The sequence below is a fragment of the Rhinoraja longicauda genome, chromosome 31 (assembly GCF_053455715.1).
Source record: "Rhinoraja longicauda isolate Sanriku21f chromosome 31, sRhiLon1.1, whole genome shotgun sequence".
Classification (NCBI taxonomy): Eukaryota; Metazoa; Chordata; class Chondrichthyes; order Rajiformes; family Arhynchobatidae; genus Rhinoraja; species Rhinoraja longicauda.
The window spans coordinates 24,038,712-24,059,003 of record NC_135983.1 but is presented as its reverse complement, the minus strand read 5'-3'; the positions used below and the strand labels follow the sequence as shown (position 1 = coordinate 24,059,003).

General features: G+C 48.0%; 1 protein-coding gene across 1 annotated transcript in view; it reads left to right on the top strand.

The window, feature by feature from the left end:
- Window positions 1-20,038, top strand: part of LOC144608287 (pappalysin-1-like) — a gene marked incomplete at its 5' end in the record, with an annotated part of 275,710 nt that extends 255,672 nt beyond the window's left edge. Inside the window, one exon of the mRNA XM_078425903.1 lies at window positions 19,154-20,038. Coding sequence (XP_078282029.1) covers window positions 19,154-19,255 — 102 coding nt within the window. The remainder of the gene's footprint in view (window positions 1-19,153) is intronic.
- Between the last annotated feature and the right edge of the window lie 254 nt (window positions 20,039-20,292).

Genomic DNA, 20,292 nt, shown 5'->3' with positions numbered 1-20,292 from the left:
ACAGAAATACCATTCTTTTAGCAAAGGCATATATATGTATATATATATATATATATATGTAGGAAAATAACTGCAGATGCTGGTACAAATCGAAGGTATCACAAAATGCTGGAGTAACTCAGCGGGTCAGGCAGCATCTTGGAGAGAAGGAATGGGTGACGTTTCGGGTCGAGACCCTTCTTCAAACTGTATATATATATATATATGAGTTTAGTTTAGAGACACAGCGCGGAAACAAGCCCTTCAGCCCACCGAGTACACACCAACCAGCAATCCTTGCACATTAACACTATCCTGCACACACACTAGGGACAGTTTACAATTACACACACCAGCCAATTAGCCTACAAACTTGTAAGTCTTTGGAATGATCGAGGAAACTGAAGATCTCGGAGAAAACCCACGCAGGTCACGGGGGGAACCTACAAACTCCGTACGGACAGCTCCTGTAGTCAGGATTGAACCCGGGTCTCTGGCGCTGCAAGCGCTGTAAGGCAGCAACTCTACCGCTGCGCCACCATGCCTACCGATCACATTATAATCAATTACGTCAAGCATTAAGTGGGCAACTTAATGACGTGGCAATAGGATTAACAAATATCAAATGTACACCTTTCATCTTTAAACACCAGCTAATGTCCCTTGGCATGGTTCTTAACTGGTCTGGGATCTGAAGAATGTGTGGATTGATAGGCTCCTAACAGCTGGCCTTAAGGCCAATGCTTTGCACAGCAAACATGTTGATGACAGAAGGAAGGAATATTGACATTAAATTGAGGAATATCACTCGTCGTCTTTTGAAGGGGTGAAATTGCCCGGGTCACCTGTTAAGGACGTGCATCTTTCTGTACCTGTCAAAAATATCAGAGAGGGTTTTGCAGAAAGAGATCTCTTATCAAGACAGCAATCGTCAATGGTGAGTTTGCAGAAACAGGCAGTGAATTGAATGACCAGTTAAAGAATTCTCATGCTGTTTAAAACGAGAGTGGAGTGTAACGCCAAAGTGTAGTCTTTTGAGTGAACAATGGGTTCTCAAGCATCAGCAACCAGCCTTAGTAGAGCACATCGCAGCAAGAGGGTGGGGTGGTGGCGCAGCGGTAGAGTTGCAGCCTTACAGTGCCAGGGGCCCTGGTTCCATCCTGACTAGGGGTGCTGTCTGTACGGAGTTTGTACGTTCTCCCCATGATCGCCTTGGTTTCCTCGGGGTCTTCCGGTTTCAGTTTAGAGATACAGCGCAGAAACAGGCCCTTCGGCCCACCGTGTACGCACCGACCAGCGATCCCCGCACATTAACACTATCCTACACCCACTAGGGACAATTTTTACATTTACCAAGCCAATTAACCTACAAACCTGTACGTCTTTGGAGTGTGGGAGGAAACCGAAGATCTCGGAGAAAACCCACGCAGGTCACGGGGAGAGCGTACAAACTCCGTACAGACAGCACCCGTGGTCGGGATCGAACCCGGGTCTCCGGCGCTGCATTCGCTGTAAGGCAGCGACTCTACCGCTGCGCCACCGTGACCGCCCACACTCCAAAGACGTACAGGGTTTGTAAGTTGACATAAAAAGCTGGACTAACTCAGCGGGTCAGGCAGCATCCCTGGAGAAAAGGAATAGGTGACGTTTCGGGTCCAGACCCTTCTTCAGAATGTGAGTCAGGGGAAAGGGAAAGGGGAGGTCCAGACGGTGATGTAGAGATTATATAGAACAGATGAATGAAAGATGTGCAAGAATGTAGCGAGTCTGGGTTAAAACATGGCCGTAGAGTCGGAATGATCAGCCATGATCACATTGAATGGCGGTGCTGGCTCGAAGGAGCGAATGGCCTAGTCCTGCACCTATTGTCTATTGTCTAAAGCAGGAGGAATCACAGAGGGGCATCTATCTCTCCCTCCTAACCTAATACATACTTCTTTCTAATTCTCGCTTGAAGAGCTCACAGCTGCTGCTCTCCACTTCCAGTCCTCATGTGGATTCACGACCGCGGCTCTTCGCAGCTTGTAGTAAAGATGAATCAGCTATCGTATCTGACACCTGCCCACACGCACAGGTAGAAACGTGCCAGCTCGAACCTTGAACCAAACCCTCTCCCAATATCACTTAATATCATATATATACCACTCTTACTCTTCATTTGAACAGTGGTATCAAGTGGGTACCGAGCGAAGAAAATAAACGCCGGACCTTAAGTTTAGTACAGTTTAGTTTAGAGATACCGCACGGAAACAGGCCCTTCGGCCCACCGAGACCATGCCGCCCAGCGATCTCCCCGTACACCCACACCAACCTGCACAGACTCGGGACAATTTACAATTTTACCGAAACCAATTAACTTACAAACCTGTACGTCTTTGGACTGTGGGAGGAAATCGGAGCACCCGGAGAAAACCCGCGCAGGTAATGGGGAGTACGTACCAACTCCATAATGACAAGTGCCGCCGTGGTCAGGATCGAACCCAGGCCTCTAGTGCTTAAGGTTGCCAACTGTCCCGTATTAGCCGGGACATCCCGTATTTTGAGATAAATTGGTTTGTCCCGTATGGGACCGCCCTTGCCCTGTATTCTGCCGCGGGCCGCTGTAGGCCGGGACAGTGTAGGCTAACGGAGTGTGTTCGGGGAGCGGGGCCGAGTGTGTTCGCCTAACGGAGGTTGCGTAGCAACCCGCCTCCCGGCCCGGGCGGCCGCCGTTGGTGGAGCGGGGAGCACGTGGTCGCTGGCTGGGCGAGGTCACGTGGGGCGCGGGGGGGCGGTGACATCACCCTGTCCCGTGTTTGGGAGTGAGATAGTTGGCAACCCCTCCTGTCTCTGCAAAGCCAGCAACTCTACCGCTGCGCCACCCTTTCGGTTCACATCAACCCAAATGTGGAACACCTCGAGGCAAAACCTTGGCTTGTCCTTCACCAGTGTTCTGTTAACGGCAAGGTTCATGGAGTCTGACTGCGAAGAGCCTGGCCACGACCCCTCTCAGGCCTCACTGAAAAATATTGATTTTATTATATCCTTGGCCATGTCGTGCAGACTGCCATTTCAATGTTGTACACGCAGGACCGGAGGAGTGCTTGCACAAATTAAGCGTTACTCTGAAGAACTCAAGTAAATAGCTTGCTTGTGCAAGCAACTGGGAGACGTTACAAACAAAAACCTTGAGAGGAAGGGATAAAACTAGTCTGGCCCACACGGCTCACGAGTTCACTTGTACGCTCGCTGTAGGTAAGAAAAGACAGACCCAGACTCCAGCCACAACTGATCAGATATCACCTTCATCTTAGTTTAATTCCCTTCCTGTTCCACTGTTTCACTGACTGTAATCTCCCAGTCATTTCTTTTTATTCTCTCTTTTGGGTTGACATTTTAATGCTAGCCAGAAGTAAAAGCAGAACAATCTGAGACAGGGTCCCCTGTGAATTGGGGCCACAGTGAAAGGTTAGTGGGCCTAACCAACATCAGAGCCTTTTGAACTCTTTGGACTGAAGCAGAACTTATGAGCTCAGAGTATTGGATTCCTTACAGAAGGAAAGCAGTCTTTAAGAGGCCATACTTTAAAATATGCCAGGAAAATATGGAACCTACCAAATCTCAGTGGGGGTCAGACCGTACAGGCAAAAGGAAGATCACGAGTATAGTAACGCAGTGTGAAAAAAAAAAAAGACTTATTTATTTATTTTGAAAAGAAAATCTTCCAGCCACTCTGTAAATCTTTGAAGAGAAACTTCTTTTGATGGTATGTGGGGTTTTTTTTCCCAGCACTCGGTGTATTTGGGTCGGCAATCTTGGCCGACATTTCACACTCGGTCTGTAGTTTTACGAAACTGAGCAAAAAGGAAAAAAAATGCAAGTGTTAACCTGCTCCCACCCCAGACTCAGGCCAAAAGCTTGCCAGAGATCAGAATGGAGGCCCAGTCAGGTTTTAGAAACATAGAAACATGGAAAATAGGTGCAGGAGGAGGCCATTTTGCCCTTCGAGCCAGCGCATTGTGATCATGGCTGATCATCCACAATCAGTAACCCGTGCCTGCCTTCTCCCCATACCCCTTGATTCCTCTAACCCCTAGAGCTCTATCTAACTCTCTTTTAAATTCATCCAGTGAATTGGCCTCCACTGCCTTCTGTGGCAGAGAATTCCACAAATTCACAACTCTCTGGGTGATAAGGTTTTTTTCTCATCTCAGTTTTAAATGGCCTCCCCTTTATTCTTAGACTGTGTGGCCCCTGGTTCTGTACTCTCCCAACATTGGGAACATTTTTTCCTGCATCTAGCCTGTCCAGTCCTTTTATAATTTTATATATTTTAAAGGTAGACTACACATCCTCCGAAGCTCCAAGCAGATTCCTCCCCGGGAAGAAATGTTGCTATGAACTGGCAATGAAATTATTTTAGTTTAAGTCAGGGTTGCCACCTGCAGATTTGCAGCTACTTCCTGGTCCTTCCTGCAATAAATAACATGTCACGCTTTTAGTGTTGTTCAATTTTAAAAAAAATCTTCTTTCCTCTAATTGCCAAAAGGGCAAAAACGATGAAATTCCAGTCAGTGGTGAGGGTCAGATGTGAAATGAAATTTGAGGTGAATGCATGGTCGAGAGGAAAGATAGCCACGCTGAACATGGTCATTTATCATTGGTCTCTGACCCTCTGCCTTAACGTCAAAATCGGCCAGCATTATCTGAAACTATTTCTGAATCGCAACCTTTTTAAAAAATAACATTACATCCCACGTACACGTGAAGATGTTTAAATTTCACTATTGATAAGCAGGTAGTTCAAACGCCATTGAGATAGTTTTTTCATTCTTATGTGCCTTAACCTGTCGGGCGGGAGGGTGGCGCAGTGGTAGAGTTGCTGCCTTACAGCGCCGGAGACCCGGGTTCGATCCTGACTGCGGGTGCTTGTCTGTACGGAGTTTGTACGTTCTCCCCGTGACCTGCGTGGGTTTTCCCCGGGGTGCTCCAGTTTCCTCCCACACTCCAAAGACGTAAATGTTTGTAGGTTAATTGGCTTGGTAAAATTGTAACTTGTCCCTAGTGTGTGTAGAATCGTGTTAGTGTGCGGGGATCGCTGGTCGGCGCGGTCTCGGTGGGTCGAAGGGCCTGTTTCCGCGCTGAATTTCTGAACTGAACTAAAACTAATCTGATTAGACGCTAGAAGGAAATACTATTGGGGCCGTTTTTCTCCCTTGTTTACCATTTCATCTGAGTGGAATTCCTTCAGCCCACAGCCTGACCAAATGTGCCGACACTTCAATAGACAATAGACAATAGGTGCAGGAGTAGGCCATTCAGCCCTTCGAGCCAGCCACGCCATTCAATGTGATCATGGCTGATCATTCTCAATCAGTACCCCGTTCCTGCCTTCTCCCCATACCCCCTGACTCCGCTATCCTTAAGAGCTCTATCTAGCTCTCTTTAATGCATTCAGAGAATTGTCCTCCACTGCCTTCTGAGGCAGTGAATTCCACAGATTTGCAACTCTCTGACTGAAAATGTTTTTCCTCATCTCCGTTCTAAATGGCCTACCCCTTATTCTTAAACTTTGGCCCCTGGTTCTGGACTCCCCCAACACTGGGAACATGTTTCCTGCCTCTAACGTGTCCAACCCCTTAATAATCTTATATGTTTCGATAAGATCCCCTCTCATCCTTCTAAATTCCAGTGTATACAAGCCTAGCCGCTCCAGTCTTTCAACATGCGACAGTCCCGCCATTCCAGGAATTAACCTAGTAACTTCACGGGTGTTTAAGTTCTAACATAAAGCACCATGTCACGACGGCTAAGTTTATCACTTGAGATTTGTGCACGTTAATGAGAACGTTGACTCAAAAATTGCATGTGGTTCATGTGATCTCAAGCTGTCGGCTACGATAAAATGTGCAGAGTGCCCTGATCTGGTGGAAGTAATGAGGATTCCTTCAGTGAACCTGCGCAGGATCAAATAATACCAATGAACTTTCACACCTTTCACTTCACTGGACTCCTATTCATAACTTTCGTGCAGTTCATACAAGGAGAAATTAGGTGAATTAAGGGGAAATGGCTCCGTAAAGTTATGAAAGCTGGCACTGTGAGCAATCTAACCTAAAGTTGTGGGACTCCTGTTCAACAGCCTCATGGACTTTTCACATAAATCAAAACCAGTCAGTCTGAAGAAGGGCCTCGACCCGAAACGTCACCCATTCCTTCTCTCCGGAGATGCTGCCTGTCCCGCTGAGTTACTCCAGCATTTTTGCGTCTATATTCGGTTTAAAGCAGCATCTGCAGGTTCCTTCCTACACTCTTTACCTGTTGGGAGATTCTTTAATCGTTGTTTAATTAACCTGCCGTTCTTCAGCTTGCTTGCACTGTTCTCATTTATTCACCTTTCCTATATTTCTCGGCTATAACTGACAGCAAATAAACGAATGTGCGCCACATTAGGTGGCGCTGCGGTAGAGTTGCTGCCTCACAGCGCCAGAGAACCGGGTTCGATCCTGACTACGGGTGCTGCCCGTACGGAGTTTGTACGTTCTCCCAGTGACCGGCGTGGGCTTTCACCGGCATCCACCCACACTCCAAGGACGTGCAGGCTTATAGGTTAATTGGTTTCGGTAAATAGTCCATTGTGTGTAGGATGGCGCTAGAGTAGGATGGCGCTAGGGCGGCACGGTGGCGCAGCGGTAGAGTTGCTGCTTTACAGCGAATGCAGCGCCGGAGACTCAGGTTCGATCCTGACTACGGGTGCTGCACTGTAAGGAGTTTATACGTTCTCCCCGTGACCGGCGTGGGTTTTCTCCGAGATCTTCGGTTTCCTCCCACACTCCAAAGACGTACAGGTATGTAGGTTAATTGGCTGGGTAAATGTAAAAATTGTCCCTAGTGGGTGTAGGATAGTGTTAATGTACGGGGATCGCTGGGCGGCACGGACTTGGTGGGCCGAGAAGGCCTGTTTCCGGCTGTATATATATGATATGATATGATAGTATCCTATTCTCTGACTAATTCTCTGAGGCCATTTCTCTGAATGCATTCAAGAGAGAGCTAGATAGAGCTCTTAAGGATAGCGGAGTCAGCGGGTATGTTGAGAAGGCAGGAACGGGGTAGTGCTTGTGAATGATCAGCCATGATCACATTGAATGGCGGTGCTGGCTCGAAGGGCCGAATGGCCTCCTCCTGCACCTATTGTCTATTGTCTATTGTCTATAGTATAAGAAATCACTTGGCATGGACTCCATGTGCCGAAGGGCCTGCCTCCTTGTAAAATTGTAAAATTAGATGCAATTAACAAGCAGAAATAGTCATCTGAGTTCATGCGCCACTCAAAGCTCCTTCCAATATAAACTGTAGACTTTAGAGATACAGTACAGCGCGGAAACAGGCCCTTTGATAACACCGTACAGTAGGACCATCCTACCCACATGGGATGATTTTCACAATGTTACCGATGCCAATTAACCTACAATCCTGCACGTCTTCGGAGTGTGGAGGGAAATCGCAGCACCCGGAGAAACCCACGCAGGTCACGGGGAGAACGTACAAACTCCGCGCAGACAGCTCCCCAGGTCAGGATCGGACCCGGGGTCTCTGGCGCTGTGAGGCAGCAACTCTACCGCTGCGCCAATTTATTTACTTTGTCACCTCAGCAGTCAAAATAACTTTCTAATCCTTTTCTATTCATGTACTTATCAACTTTCCCCTCAAATGCACTGTGTCTCAACTATTCCCATGGCTGCCAGGGTCTACAATTCACGACTCTTTTTCAAATGTTTTGGCAGCTTTTGACAGAGGAGTTGAAATTCAATAGCAATTTTCAAAAGTGAATTGGATATAATTTGAACCTATAATACAATAATAATAATACATTTTATTTATATAGCGCTTTTCATATACTCAAAGACGCTTTACAGAGATTTTGAGAACATAGGGAAATTAATAAATAGATAAATAAGTAAATAAATAAATGAACAGAGAAAGGAGACAGTAGGTGAGGTGACCTTCAGTGGTTGAAGGCAGTACTGAACAGGTGAGACTTCAGCGATGTTTTGAATGTGGTGAGTGTGGGGGAGTCTCTAACGGTTTGGGGTAGTGAGTTCCATAGGGAACCTATGGCAATCAAGTGGAGAATTAGCACTCTTTCAAAAAACCAACACAGCCACAGAAGATACTTCCCTTTGTTAATTCTCACATGCCATGTGTCTGTCCATAGACTAGTCTGACTGTGTCTTCTCAATATCTATTACTAAACTCCTCATTACTTATAACATGCCAACGTTTCATATCACTGACAGACTTTGAAGTTGTGGCTGTGTACCAAGAGAACTGATTAGTTTAGTTTAGTTTAGTTTAGTTTAGTTTAGATTTGCAGTGTGGAAACAGGCCCTTCGGCCCACCGGGTCCGCACCGACCAGCGATCCCCGCACATTAACACCGCCCAGGCAGCATCTCTAGAAGACGTTTCTGGTCGACTTTTTGAGTCTGAAGAAGGGTTTCGACCCGAAACTTCACTTATCCATGTTCTCCAGAAATGCTGCCTGACCCGTTGAGTTACTCCAGCACTTGGTTTCCTTTTATGGTTGGGGAATACCCGTGACAGTAAAAAATTTGATGGAGGCAAAATGGAGGAAGGGACTTGGAACATAATCTTTGGCTGGTGTTGAAAGATAGCAGGGGGAGGAAGACCAGCTGGAGGTTATCTGCAGCCTCTCACACAGTAATGGGGAAGTAAAATGTGGCACGGTGGTGCAGCGGTAGAGATACTGCCTTACAGCGCCAAAGACCCAGATTCGATCCCGACTATGGGTGCTGTCTGTACGGAGTTTGCACGTTCTCCCCGTGACCAGCGTGGGTTTTCTCCGAGATCTTCCATTTCCTCCCACACTCCAAAGACGTACAGGTTTGTAGGTTAATTGGCTTGATGTAAATGAAAATTGTCCCCGGTGTGTGTAGGATAGTGTTAATGTGCGGGGATCGCTGGTCGGTGCAGACTTGGCGGGCTGAAGGGCCTGTTTCCGCGCTGTATCTCTAAACTAAACTAAACTATAGCATGGTATAAATCAGGAAATTAGAGAAACAAGTTAAAAGGGTAATATAATCATTATTGGACACTTCAATCTGCAATATCTGCCAAACCAAATACTCAGAAATCAGGATACAGTTCCTTACAAAAACACTGCAAAACACCTGACATGTTTATCCAGAAAGACATCTTTCACACTCTCCATAAAATTATCTTTCACACTATGAGGTACTTTTCTTGGCAGTACGCAACACAACTAACTGGAGAGCAGGCTCTTTTTATTTGAATGTTGCACGGTTATCATGAGGTTGAGGAACTTTCAGGAAACGTGGTTGCAATGTGATATATTTTAGTTTAGTTTAGTTTAGTTTAGAGATACAGTGCGGAAACAGGCCCTTCGGCCCACCGAGTCCGTGCCGCCCAGCGATCACCGCACACTAACACTATCCTACACACACTAGGGACAATTTTAACATTTACCCAGACAATTAACCTACATACCTGTACGTCTTTGGAGTGTGGGAGGAAACCGAAGATCTCGGAGAAAACCCACGCAGGTCACGGGGAGAACGTACAAACTCCGTACAGACGGCGCCCGTAGTCAGGATCGAACCTGAGTCTCCGGCGCTGCATTCGCTGTAAGGCAGCAAATCTACCGCTGCGCCATCGTAACCTACAACCCTGTACGTCTTGGAGTGTGGAAAGGAAACCGAAGATCTAGAAGAAAACCCAGGCAGGTTATGGGGAGAGCGTACAAACTCCGTACAGACAGCACCCGTGGATAGGCTCGAACCCGTGTCTCTGTCACTGTAAGGCAGCAACTCTACCCGACACACACTCGGGACAATTATTGCATTTTACGCCAAGCTAATTAACCTACAAGACTCTACGCCTTGTGGGAGGAAACAAACTCCTTACAGACAGCTCCCGTAGCCAGGATCGAACACGGTCTCTGGCGCTGTAAGGCGGCAGCTCAACCGCTGCGCCACCGAGCCACTCGTAATCTTGCATAAATATTTAGGGTTATTTAATTAAATTTGAAATCAATATTATCTCTTTATCCTTGTCTGTGCACCGTGGGCAACTTGATTGTGTTCATGTATGGTCACGTGTACTGACTGAGGCACAGTGAAAAGCTTTTGTTGCGTGCTAACCAGTCAGCGGAAAGACAATACATGATTACAATCGAGCTCTTTACAGCACAAATGCATGATAAGGGAATAACGTTCAGTGCAAGGTAAAGCCAGTAACGTTCGATCAAAGATAGCCCCAGGGTCATAAATGAGGTAGATATTAGTTGAGGACTGCTCTCTGGATGATTTAGTTAGAAACATAGAAATATAGAAAATATTTGCAAGAGGAGGCCATTCAGCCCTTCGAGCCAGCACCGCCATCAATTGTGATCATGGCTGATCATCCACAATCAGTTGCTTGTGCCTGCCTTCTCCCCACATCCCTTGATTCCACTAGCCCCTAGAGCTCTATCTAACTCACTCTTAAATCCATCCAGTGAATTGGCCTCCACTGCCCTCTGTGGCAGAGAGTTCCACAAATTCACAACTCTCAAGGGTGATTTTTTTTTTTTCTCACCTCATTTTTAAATGGCCTGATAACAACCGATAACAGTTGGCTGATAACAACCGGGAAGCAACAGCTCCCGAATCTGGAGATGTGCATTTTCACATATACCCACTAGGGACAATGTTTACATTTGCCCAGCCGATTAACCTACATACCTGTATGTCTTTGGAATGTGGGAGGAAACCGAAGATCTCGGAGTAAACCCACGCAGGTCACGGGGAGAACGTACAAACTCCGTACAGACAGATTTTTAGATTTAGAGATACGGCGTGGAAACAGGCCCTTCGGCCCACCAGGTCCGCGCCGTCCAGCGATCCACACACATTAACACTATCTTATACCCACTAGGGACAATTTTTACATTTACCAAGCCAATTAACCTACATACCTGTATGTCTTTGGAATGTGGGAGGAAACCGAAGATCTCGGAGAAAACCCAGTCAGGTCACGGGGAGAACGTACAAACTCCGTACAGACAGATTTTTAGATTTAGAGATACGGCGTGGAAACAGGCCCTTCGGCCCACCGGGTCCGCGCCGTCCAGCGATCCCCGCACATTAACACTATCCTGCACACACTAGGGACAATTTTTTACATTTGCCCAGCCAATTAACCTACAAACCTGCACGTCTTTGGAGTGTGGGAGGAAACCGAAGACCTCGGGGAAAACCCACGCAGGTCACGGGGAGAACGTACAAACCCCGCACAGACAGCGCCAACAGTGGGGATCGAACCCGGGTCTCCGGCGCTGCAAGCGCTGTAAGGCAGCAACTCTAAGGGCAATTTACAGAGGTCAATTAACCTACGAACCCACAGGTTTTGAGGATGTGGGAGGGAAACCCACGGGGTCACAGGGAGAACGTGCAAGCTCCGCAGAATCAGCACCGGGGGGTCTGTCACGTTGCGAGGCAGCAGCTAGTTAAGCAGCGGGTAGAGCTGCTGCCTCACAGTGCCAGGGAATTATTACCTGGTTTACAGTAAATAGGCAAATAAATATTTCTCTTTGAAGCATAAAACTCAGAAGGAGAAACAGTCCATCAATGGTTGAGACTGTATTAATTCATTGGAAAAGTCTTACACCATTGCCAAAAAAAGCATTAAGTTTGAGGAATGAGAGAAAAAAAAATTGTAGTTCAGCAAAGCCGGAGCAGAAATCGATAAGAAAAGGGAAAATAGAATGTAATAATCTATCAAGAAACATTTTTTTTAAATGCCTGTTGAAGCTTCTATACATATGTAAAAAGGAAAGGGTTAGCTAAAGTCAACCTGGATTCATCTTAAATTTAAGTTCGCACTTTGATGTTTCATGAGGAGAATACACCCCCCCCCCTCTCCCCTTACAATGGGTGACACAATATCTCTACAGACAACCTATGCTCTTTCATAGAAACATAGAAAGATAGAAAAATAGGTGCAGGAGAAGACCATTCGGCCCTTCGAGCCAGCACCGCCATCCAATATGATCATGGCTGATCATCCAAAATCAGTACCCCGTTCCTGCTTTTTCCCCATATCCCTTGAATTCCCTTAGCCCCAAGAGCTAAATCTAACTCTCTCTTTAAAAAAAAATCCAGTGAATTGGCCTCCGCTGCCTTCTGTGGCAGAGAATTCCACAGATTCACAACTCTCTGGGTGAAAAGGTTTTTCCTCATCTCAGTCCAAAATGGCCTCCCCTTATTCTTAAACTGTGATCCCTTGGTTCTGGACTCCCCCAACATCGGGAACATTTTTCCTGCATCTAGCCTGTCCAATCCTTTATGGATTTTATATGTTTCTATAAGATCCCCTCTCATCCTAAATTCCAGTGAATACAAAACCAGTCGACCCAGTCTTTCATTCTTCTACTCCAAACAGTTAATAAATCTGTACCTTTTTTAAACAGCCTTTTCCCTTTAATTGCGAACTCTTTGGCTGGCAAATGTTACATTGCCAACTGTTTGAAAGAAAAGTACAGGAAGGAACAGCCGATGGGGGTTTATACCGAAGATAGTCACAGAGTGCTGGAGTAACTCAGCGGGTCAGGCAGCATCTCTGGAGATAAAGGATGGGCGATGCTTTTGGGTCGGGACCCTTCTTCAGACTCCCGAACTCGAACCGTCGCCTTTTCTTCTTGAGTCTTTGGGGCCTAACTGGCCTTACAGCGCCTGAGACCCAGGTTTGATCTTGACTACAGGTGCTGTCTGTATGGAGTTTGTATGTTCTCCCCGTGACCTGCGTGGGTTTTCTTTGAGCTCTTTGGTTTCAATCCCACACTCCAAAGATGTCCAGGTTTTTCAGGGCAATTGGCTTGGTGTCAATGTAAGTTGTCCCTGGTGTGTGTAGGATAGTGTTAATGTGCGGGGATCGCTGGTCGGTGTGGACTCAGTAGGCCGACTGTCCTGTTTCCGCGCTGTATCTCTAAACTAAACTAAACTAAACTACAAACATGACTAATTGAACTTTGTGTGCAACCCATCCTTTCATACCGAGATCCTCATGACTTAAACACATTAATTCCAAGGGCTAGACAAAGAATTAAATAAACTCTCGGGGACTGGCAGGAGAAAATTGAGATTCAGCGATCTCCCGGACATATATATCCATTTTCTAACCAATGTTTTTGCTCGTGATGATATTGATCTTGGGAAAACATAGGGTGGAACACATGCTTGAAATCAATGTGGGCCAAACTAATTGAGATCTCTGCGTTAAACATAAGTTAATGAATAGGTGCAGTAGAAAGATCTGTTGAACTTGAATAGCTCCAAGATCCAATTATATGAAGAAGCATTTAGTGCAGATTCTATTTTTTGAGAACATAACGTTTGTTATTCTGAGCCGCCCTGAATCCCTGCTTCAGATGTGTAGGAAGAAACCACATATGCTGGTTTTGCACCGAAGATAGACACAAAATGCTGGAGTAACTCAGCGGGACAGGCAACATCTCTGGAGAGAAGGAATGGGTGACGTTTCGGGTCGAGACCCTTCTTCAGACTGAGAGTCAGGGGAGAGGGAGTCTATGGATATGGAAGTGTAAGGTGTGGAAGCACCTGGGCTGCTTTGATCCACACCTTACCCTTCCACGGCCCTAGACTCCCTCTCCCCTGACTCTCAGTCTGAAGAAGGGTCTCGACCCAAAACGTCACCCATTCCTTCTCTCCAGAGATGCTGCCTGTCCCGCTGAGTTAATCCAGCATTTTATGCCTATCTTCCTTATTTGAAATGTCCCCGTTCCTTATGTGTGGGGATCATGGGTGCTTGGTTCACAACTGCTGTAACGGTGGAAATAGATACATAGAGAGGCAAGAGGGTGAACAATGCCAGCCAGCATAATCTAGGATGAGTCGCACCCCGGCCACTCTCTCTTCTCCACCTTTCCCATCAGGCAAAAGGTACAGAAGTGTGAAAACGCACACCTCCAGATTCAGGGACAGTTTCTTCCCAGCTGTTATCAGGCAACTGAATCATCTTGCCACAACCAGAGAGCATTCCTGAACTACTACCTACCTCATTGGTGACCCTCGGACTATCCTTGATCAGACGTTACTGGCTTTACCTCGCACTAAACCTTATTCCCTTATCATGTGTTGATACACTGCAAAAGGCTCGATTGTAATCATGTATTGTCCTTCCGCTGACTGGATAGCACTCAAGAAAAATGCTTTTCACTGTACCTCGGAGCGGTGCGGTGGCACAGCGGTAGAGTTACTGCCTTATACCGAACTCAGTGCCGGAGACCCGGGTTCAATGCCGACTACGGGTGCTGTCTGTACATAGTTTATACGTTCTCCCCCTGACCTGCGTGGGTTTTCTCCGAGATTTTCGGTTTCCTCCCGCACTTTGTTTGTAGTGTAGTGAGTCCAGACGAGTGGTTTTATCTAAATCCTTTATTAGTATAAAACCCGTAACAAACGCGACAGACTTCTTTCTGGACAAACACTAACTTCACTCACTAATCTAATCTCCAATCTAACGTTTGGCGCCAAGCATTTAAATACCCCGCGCTTCCTCACCCCGTGACCGTAACCCAATCCGAGGGTTCTATTACCTGGCCAATCCCTATGTCCCTACATGACCCCCCCCAGAACCCTCGAAACCATACCTCACGGGCGGCCGAACCTCCCGCCCAGAACGTGTACGGATGGGGGAAACCGATACCCCCAGCGTGACAGGAGGCGGGGGGGACGCCGCCGCTGGAGGCGATGGGGGGTCCACTGGAGCGGAGGGTGCAGGTGACGTGGGGCACTTGATGAACAACGGCAGCCCGGGACCAACCATAGGCGGCGGAGGCCCAAGAGGGGGTAAACTGGGCGCCGCTGACGGGACCAGTCGAGCAGCCACAGGCCGGCCCCGGCGCGGCGGCTGAGCCACCGACACGGGGAGGTCCTGGTCTAAATGGGCCGGCTTGAGACGGGACACTGAAACCAGCTCCTGACGATTTCCTACCTGCAAGGTGAAGGTTACAGTTCCCCTACAGTAGGTTAATTGGCTTGGTAAATGTAAAAATTGTCCCTGGTGGGTGTAGGATGGTGTTAATGTGTGGGGATCGCTGGTCGGCGCGGACCCTGTAGGCCGAAGGGCCTGTTTCCGCGCTGTGTCTCTAAAACTAAAAACTAAAGATACAGCGCGGAAACAAGCTCTTCGGCCTATCAAGTCCACGCCGACCATCGACCGCACATACACATTAGTGCCATCTCATCCCACTTTCCCACCCACTCACGGACAACGTACAGAGGTAGAGTAACCTACAAACCCACACGCCTTTGGGATGTGGGAGGAAACCGGAGCGACCCACGCGGTCACAGGGAGAACGTGCAAACTACACACAGTCGTCACCCAAGGTCAGAATCCACCAGCTACACCACTGAAGAAGGGTCTCGACCCGAAATGTCACCAATTTCTTCTCTCCCGAGATGCTGCCTGACCCGCTGAGTTACTCCAGCATTTTGTGAATAAATACCTTCGCTGTGTTACTGCAGCATTTTATGTCTAGCTACACCGTTGTGTTGCCATGAGTTGCTGTTTTCTCAAATTCCCACTCCCACACACTAGGGTTTGCTGTGGTAGTTCCTCATCCTATCCCGATCTGAAGATAGACACAAAATGCTGGAGGAACTCAGCGGGGTAGGGAGCATCTCTGGATAGAAAGCAAAGGTGACGTTTCGGGTCGACACCCTTCTTCAGACTGAGAGTCAGGGGGAGAGAGACACAGAGATATGGAAGGGTAAGGTGTGAAAATGAGATGTCAAAGGGGATGCAGCCCAAAGAAAATGTAGATCATTGCTAGCGAAGGGAAGGTGACAATGAAGCAAAAAGAGATAAAACTTAATCGGGGGCAATCAGACTGGTTGGAGAATTAGGATGGGGGAGGGATGGAGAGAGAGGAAAAGTAAAAAGGGCCTGTCCCACTTAGGCGATTTTTTTGGCGACTGCCGGCGACTGTCAAAGTCGTAGCAGATCGCCAAATTTTCTTTTACGGGCCAACAGTGTCCGGGCCCACAGTGTCCGGGCCTACGTGTCCGGGCCTACAGTGTCCGGGCCTACGTGTCCGGGCCTACAGTGTCCGGGCCTACTGTGTCCGGGCCTACAGTGTCCGGGCCTACAGTGTCCGGGCCTACAGTGTCCGGGCCTACAGTGTCCGGGCCTACAGTGTCCGGGCCTACAGTGTCCGGGCCCACAGTGTCCGGGCCTACGTGTCCGGGCCTACAGTTTCCGGGCCTACAGTGTCCGGGCCTACAGTGTCCGGGCCTACAGTGTCCGGGCCTACAGTGTCCGGGCCTACAGTGTCCGGGCCTACAGTGTCCGGGCCTACAGTGTCCGGGGCTACAGCGCCCCCCCGGCCCTAATACAGGACAAGGGCGGTCCCGTACGGGACAAACCAATTTAGCCCAATATACGGGATGTCTCGGCTAATGCGGGACTGTTGGCAACCCTAGTGTGGCCTCACTCTGACAGTGGAGGAGGCCCAGGACAGAAAGGCCAGTGTGGGAATGGGAGGGGGAGTTAAAGTGTTTAGCAACCGGGAGATCGTGTAGGCTTAGGCGGACTGAGCGGAGGATATGGATCAGCATCCGCTTCAGGACACTGAACGCTAAACTGCGTGGCGAGCACAAACAGTTAGTGCTCGTTCGTGAGCTCAGTGGATTGAAAACTCTTTGCTCTGACGTCTTGTTTTTCCAATCCACATCGGTAAATACGAACGTCCTTTCCAAGCTAAACAGCTAACTGCAGAGGATTTAGATGGTGTATGCATAAAGGGGAAGTTTCTGGCACTGTGTACCTGGCAGAAAGCCCACCCCACTGGCAGGACACATCAGAATTCATGCGCCCTTTGCCCATGGTTTTCCGACCACTCATTTTAAACAGGAGTAGCAAATTACTCTTAGAACTTATTGATTCCCATCAGCATTTAAGAATTTTACACGAAAAGTCCAACTGATCAGAAAAGTGCACAATGTGTATCCGTGAGAGGCATTTCCCAGAGATCGGACTCACAGATAAATTCTGGAACCAAAATATTACTGATTTTCCTGAACAAAAATGGTATCGGTAGAAAATATATTTCAAGCTAAATGGGCAGATGTTGAGTTGCTGCCTTCCAGCACCAGAGGCCCGGGTTCCATCCTGACTACATGTGCTTGTCTGTACAGAGTTGGTACGTTCTCCCCGTGACCGCGTGGGATTTCTTCGGGAGCTCCTGTTTCGTCCAACGCTCCAAAGACGTACAGGTTTGTAGGTTGATTGGCTTGGTTTCAATGTAAATTGCCCCCAGTGTGTGTAGGATAGTGTTAGTGGTCGGAGCGGACTCGGTGGGCCGAAGGGCCTGTTTCCGTGCTGTATCTCTAAACTAAACTAAACTAAACTAAACTAAATTAAACTAAACTAAACTAAACTAAACCAAATTAAACTTAACTAAACTATTAGCTGTAAGCTTTACATATCCTAAAGCCACCTGCTTTGAGTGGAATCTATCCACACCTTTCCAAAATTGGGAAAGAAGGTGATAAGCATAGAACACAGCACAGTACGACTTATCAACAGGCCCTTCAGTCCACAATATTTGTGCCAAAATGAAGCCAAGTTAAGTTAATATATGCCTGCAGATGATCCATGTCCCTCAATTCTCTATGTTTCCATGTACCTATTTAAAAGCCTCTTAAACACCACTATCGTATTTGCCTCCACCACTACCCCTGGCAGCACATTCCAGGCACCCACCACCCTCTGTGTAAAATACCTCTCCACACATCTCTTTTAGTCGCTTGGCCAGAAAAAGATTGATTCGATTTTTCAATTTTATTCCCGGATCAGGATGTTCCACTTAATAAGTTGTGCTGATTAGTTTAGTTTAGTTTAATTTAGTTTCGCTTGGTTTAGAGCTACAGAATGTACAGAAACCTTTGGCCCTTTGACTGACCGAGTCCGTGCCGACCCATGCACTCGTTCTATCCTACACACTAACGATAATTTACAGAGGCCAATTAACCTACAAACCAGCACAGCTATGCGGGGGGAAACCGGAGCACCCGGAGGAAACCCACGCGGTCAGGGGGAAAACGTACAAGCTCCGTGCGGACAGCACACCGTAATCAGAATCGAACCATGGTCTCTGGCGCTGTAAGGCACCAACTCTACCGCTGCACCACACCGAGACACCTGCTCAATTGCATCACAAAGCAAAGGACTTTGTACTCTTCCGAATTTGCTCGGAACCCATTTCATTGCTTCTCCCGTTTCTTTAGCCAGCTCCATTGCACCTTTTGCGGCCAGCGTTCACGGAAGGCCTCCAGAGTCCCCATGGACACCGCGTGTTCCCTCTCCAGGGACACGCGGGCACGGACGTAAGCCCGGAAGAGAGGCAGGCAGCCGACCTCTGTGAGGCCGTCGACTGCCCGCTGCCTGGACCCGCGGATGGCCATCTTGGCCAGGCCCAGGAGCAGACCGACAGGGAGACCCCCTCCTCCCTCCCGACCCTCCCCCCTCTGTACCAGGTGCCCAAAAATCAGCAGCGTAGGGCTAAAATGGAGCCAGAACTTGAGGAGCAGCCCCTTCAGATACTGGAACAGGGGCTGCAACCTTCCATTGCACCTTTTGGGTGCATTTCTGTGCTTTAGTTTGAAGACATCATGAAGGCTTTGAACTGGAAAGGCACAAACTTGCACTCAGGGTGGACCTGTCTCTCCAAATGGAACAAGCTCTTAGTTTAAAGCCTATCACGACCCGGTGACATCCTAAAGCACTTCTTGTGCACCTTGTAGCAGACACGCCATCAGTAATGGGCGGCCTGTAATGAAGGGAAATAAAACAGCGTACCATTGGGACCTGACCAACATATCATCCATGACAACCCGCCCCAGTTTGCTTTGTAAGGCGAGTGAAATGCAACCAGGCAGTACCTGATAATGGAGTAAGGACGTGTCACTGAAGCCAACCTGCCATCAAATGTTGCGGTACATGGGGAAAATATCCCTGCATCTGAATAAATGATCCAGCAAAGTGGCACGGTGTTGGCAGGCGGATGTGTTATCTTGCCGCTGTGTGATCTGACCTGCTCCCCGAGGGCCTCTCGGGAAGCATCTAAACGCACTCTCTTTTGGGCTTTTGCAGGTGGTGCCTTTCCCGATGTCGTGCGAGCGTGACGGGGACTGCGCGTGCCGGGACCCGGCGGCCCAGGAGCACGCCAAAGCGAGGCAGCGGCGCCACCGTTAGTCGGGGAGGAGCCGGGGAGAACTACGTGCAAACAGCGGAAGGCGGACTGGGAGAGCCACACACATTTCTTGCTGCTTAACGGAGGAACACCTTCGAACAGATGATACTCTCTCACACACACACACGCACACACACACACACGCACACAATTCGACTAGTCTGCCTTCTGTCTGAAGACTGGAGCGAGAAAAAAAACAAAGGAATAAAGACCCAAACGACACATTGAATGAACAAACCCCCCCCCCCCCGAAAAAATAGCATGTTTTATGCCTGCTTCAGTGGCCTTCGAATGGCCAAACCCCTTGCCCACCCGCCCGCCCACCCAAACCTCGACAACTCCCTCTCCCCGATATATATTTAAAGATTTTTTTTTTTTTAAAGGGTGACAAACACAATCCCGCCAAATCCAAAGAAAGATTAGGCAATTTAGTGAAAAAACAATAAGTTCGGACGCAACACAAAAGACGATCGTCCATCGAAAGATTACAGAACAATTTGGAGATGGAGAAATGATCAGTACACTTTTCAGAAAGGAAACAGCTGTTACCATGGCTGCTGCTGCTGCTGCTGCTGCTGCCCGTAAAGCAACCTACTCAGAGTGTAAGAGCAGGTTCACACCAAACTCAAACTTCAGTCTATCTGCCTTAAGCAAAACTTCAGCTCTGTTTTGAAACCCTTTGATTTCATCTCTGAATCTTTTCATTGAAAACAGATCCAGCCAAAAGAATGAGCCACACTTCCAGGGGAACAAATCTGCTTGCACTCATTCCAATTGCTCATCCCATGGAACCAATTTCGAGTCGGGAGGGGGGGGGGGGGAACCTCAGACCAGTATAAAGGATTGGCGTGAGTGTTGCAACATCACCACAAGGGGTGGTCAGTGAGTGGAATTAAGCTCAGGGGAGGAGAGGCAAAGGGGCATTGAAACAGTTGCATCTGTGACAAACAAATTATTTTTTTCATGAACAACTACTAAATATTGGCCTTTCATTCCCCAAGGACCGCCTGGCAAAACCAGATCTGCAACAGGAAGGAAC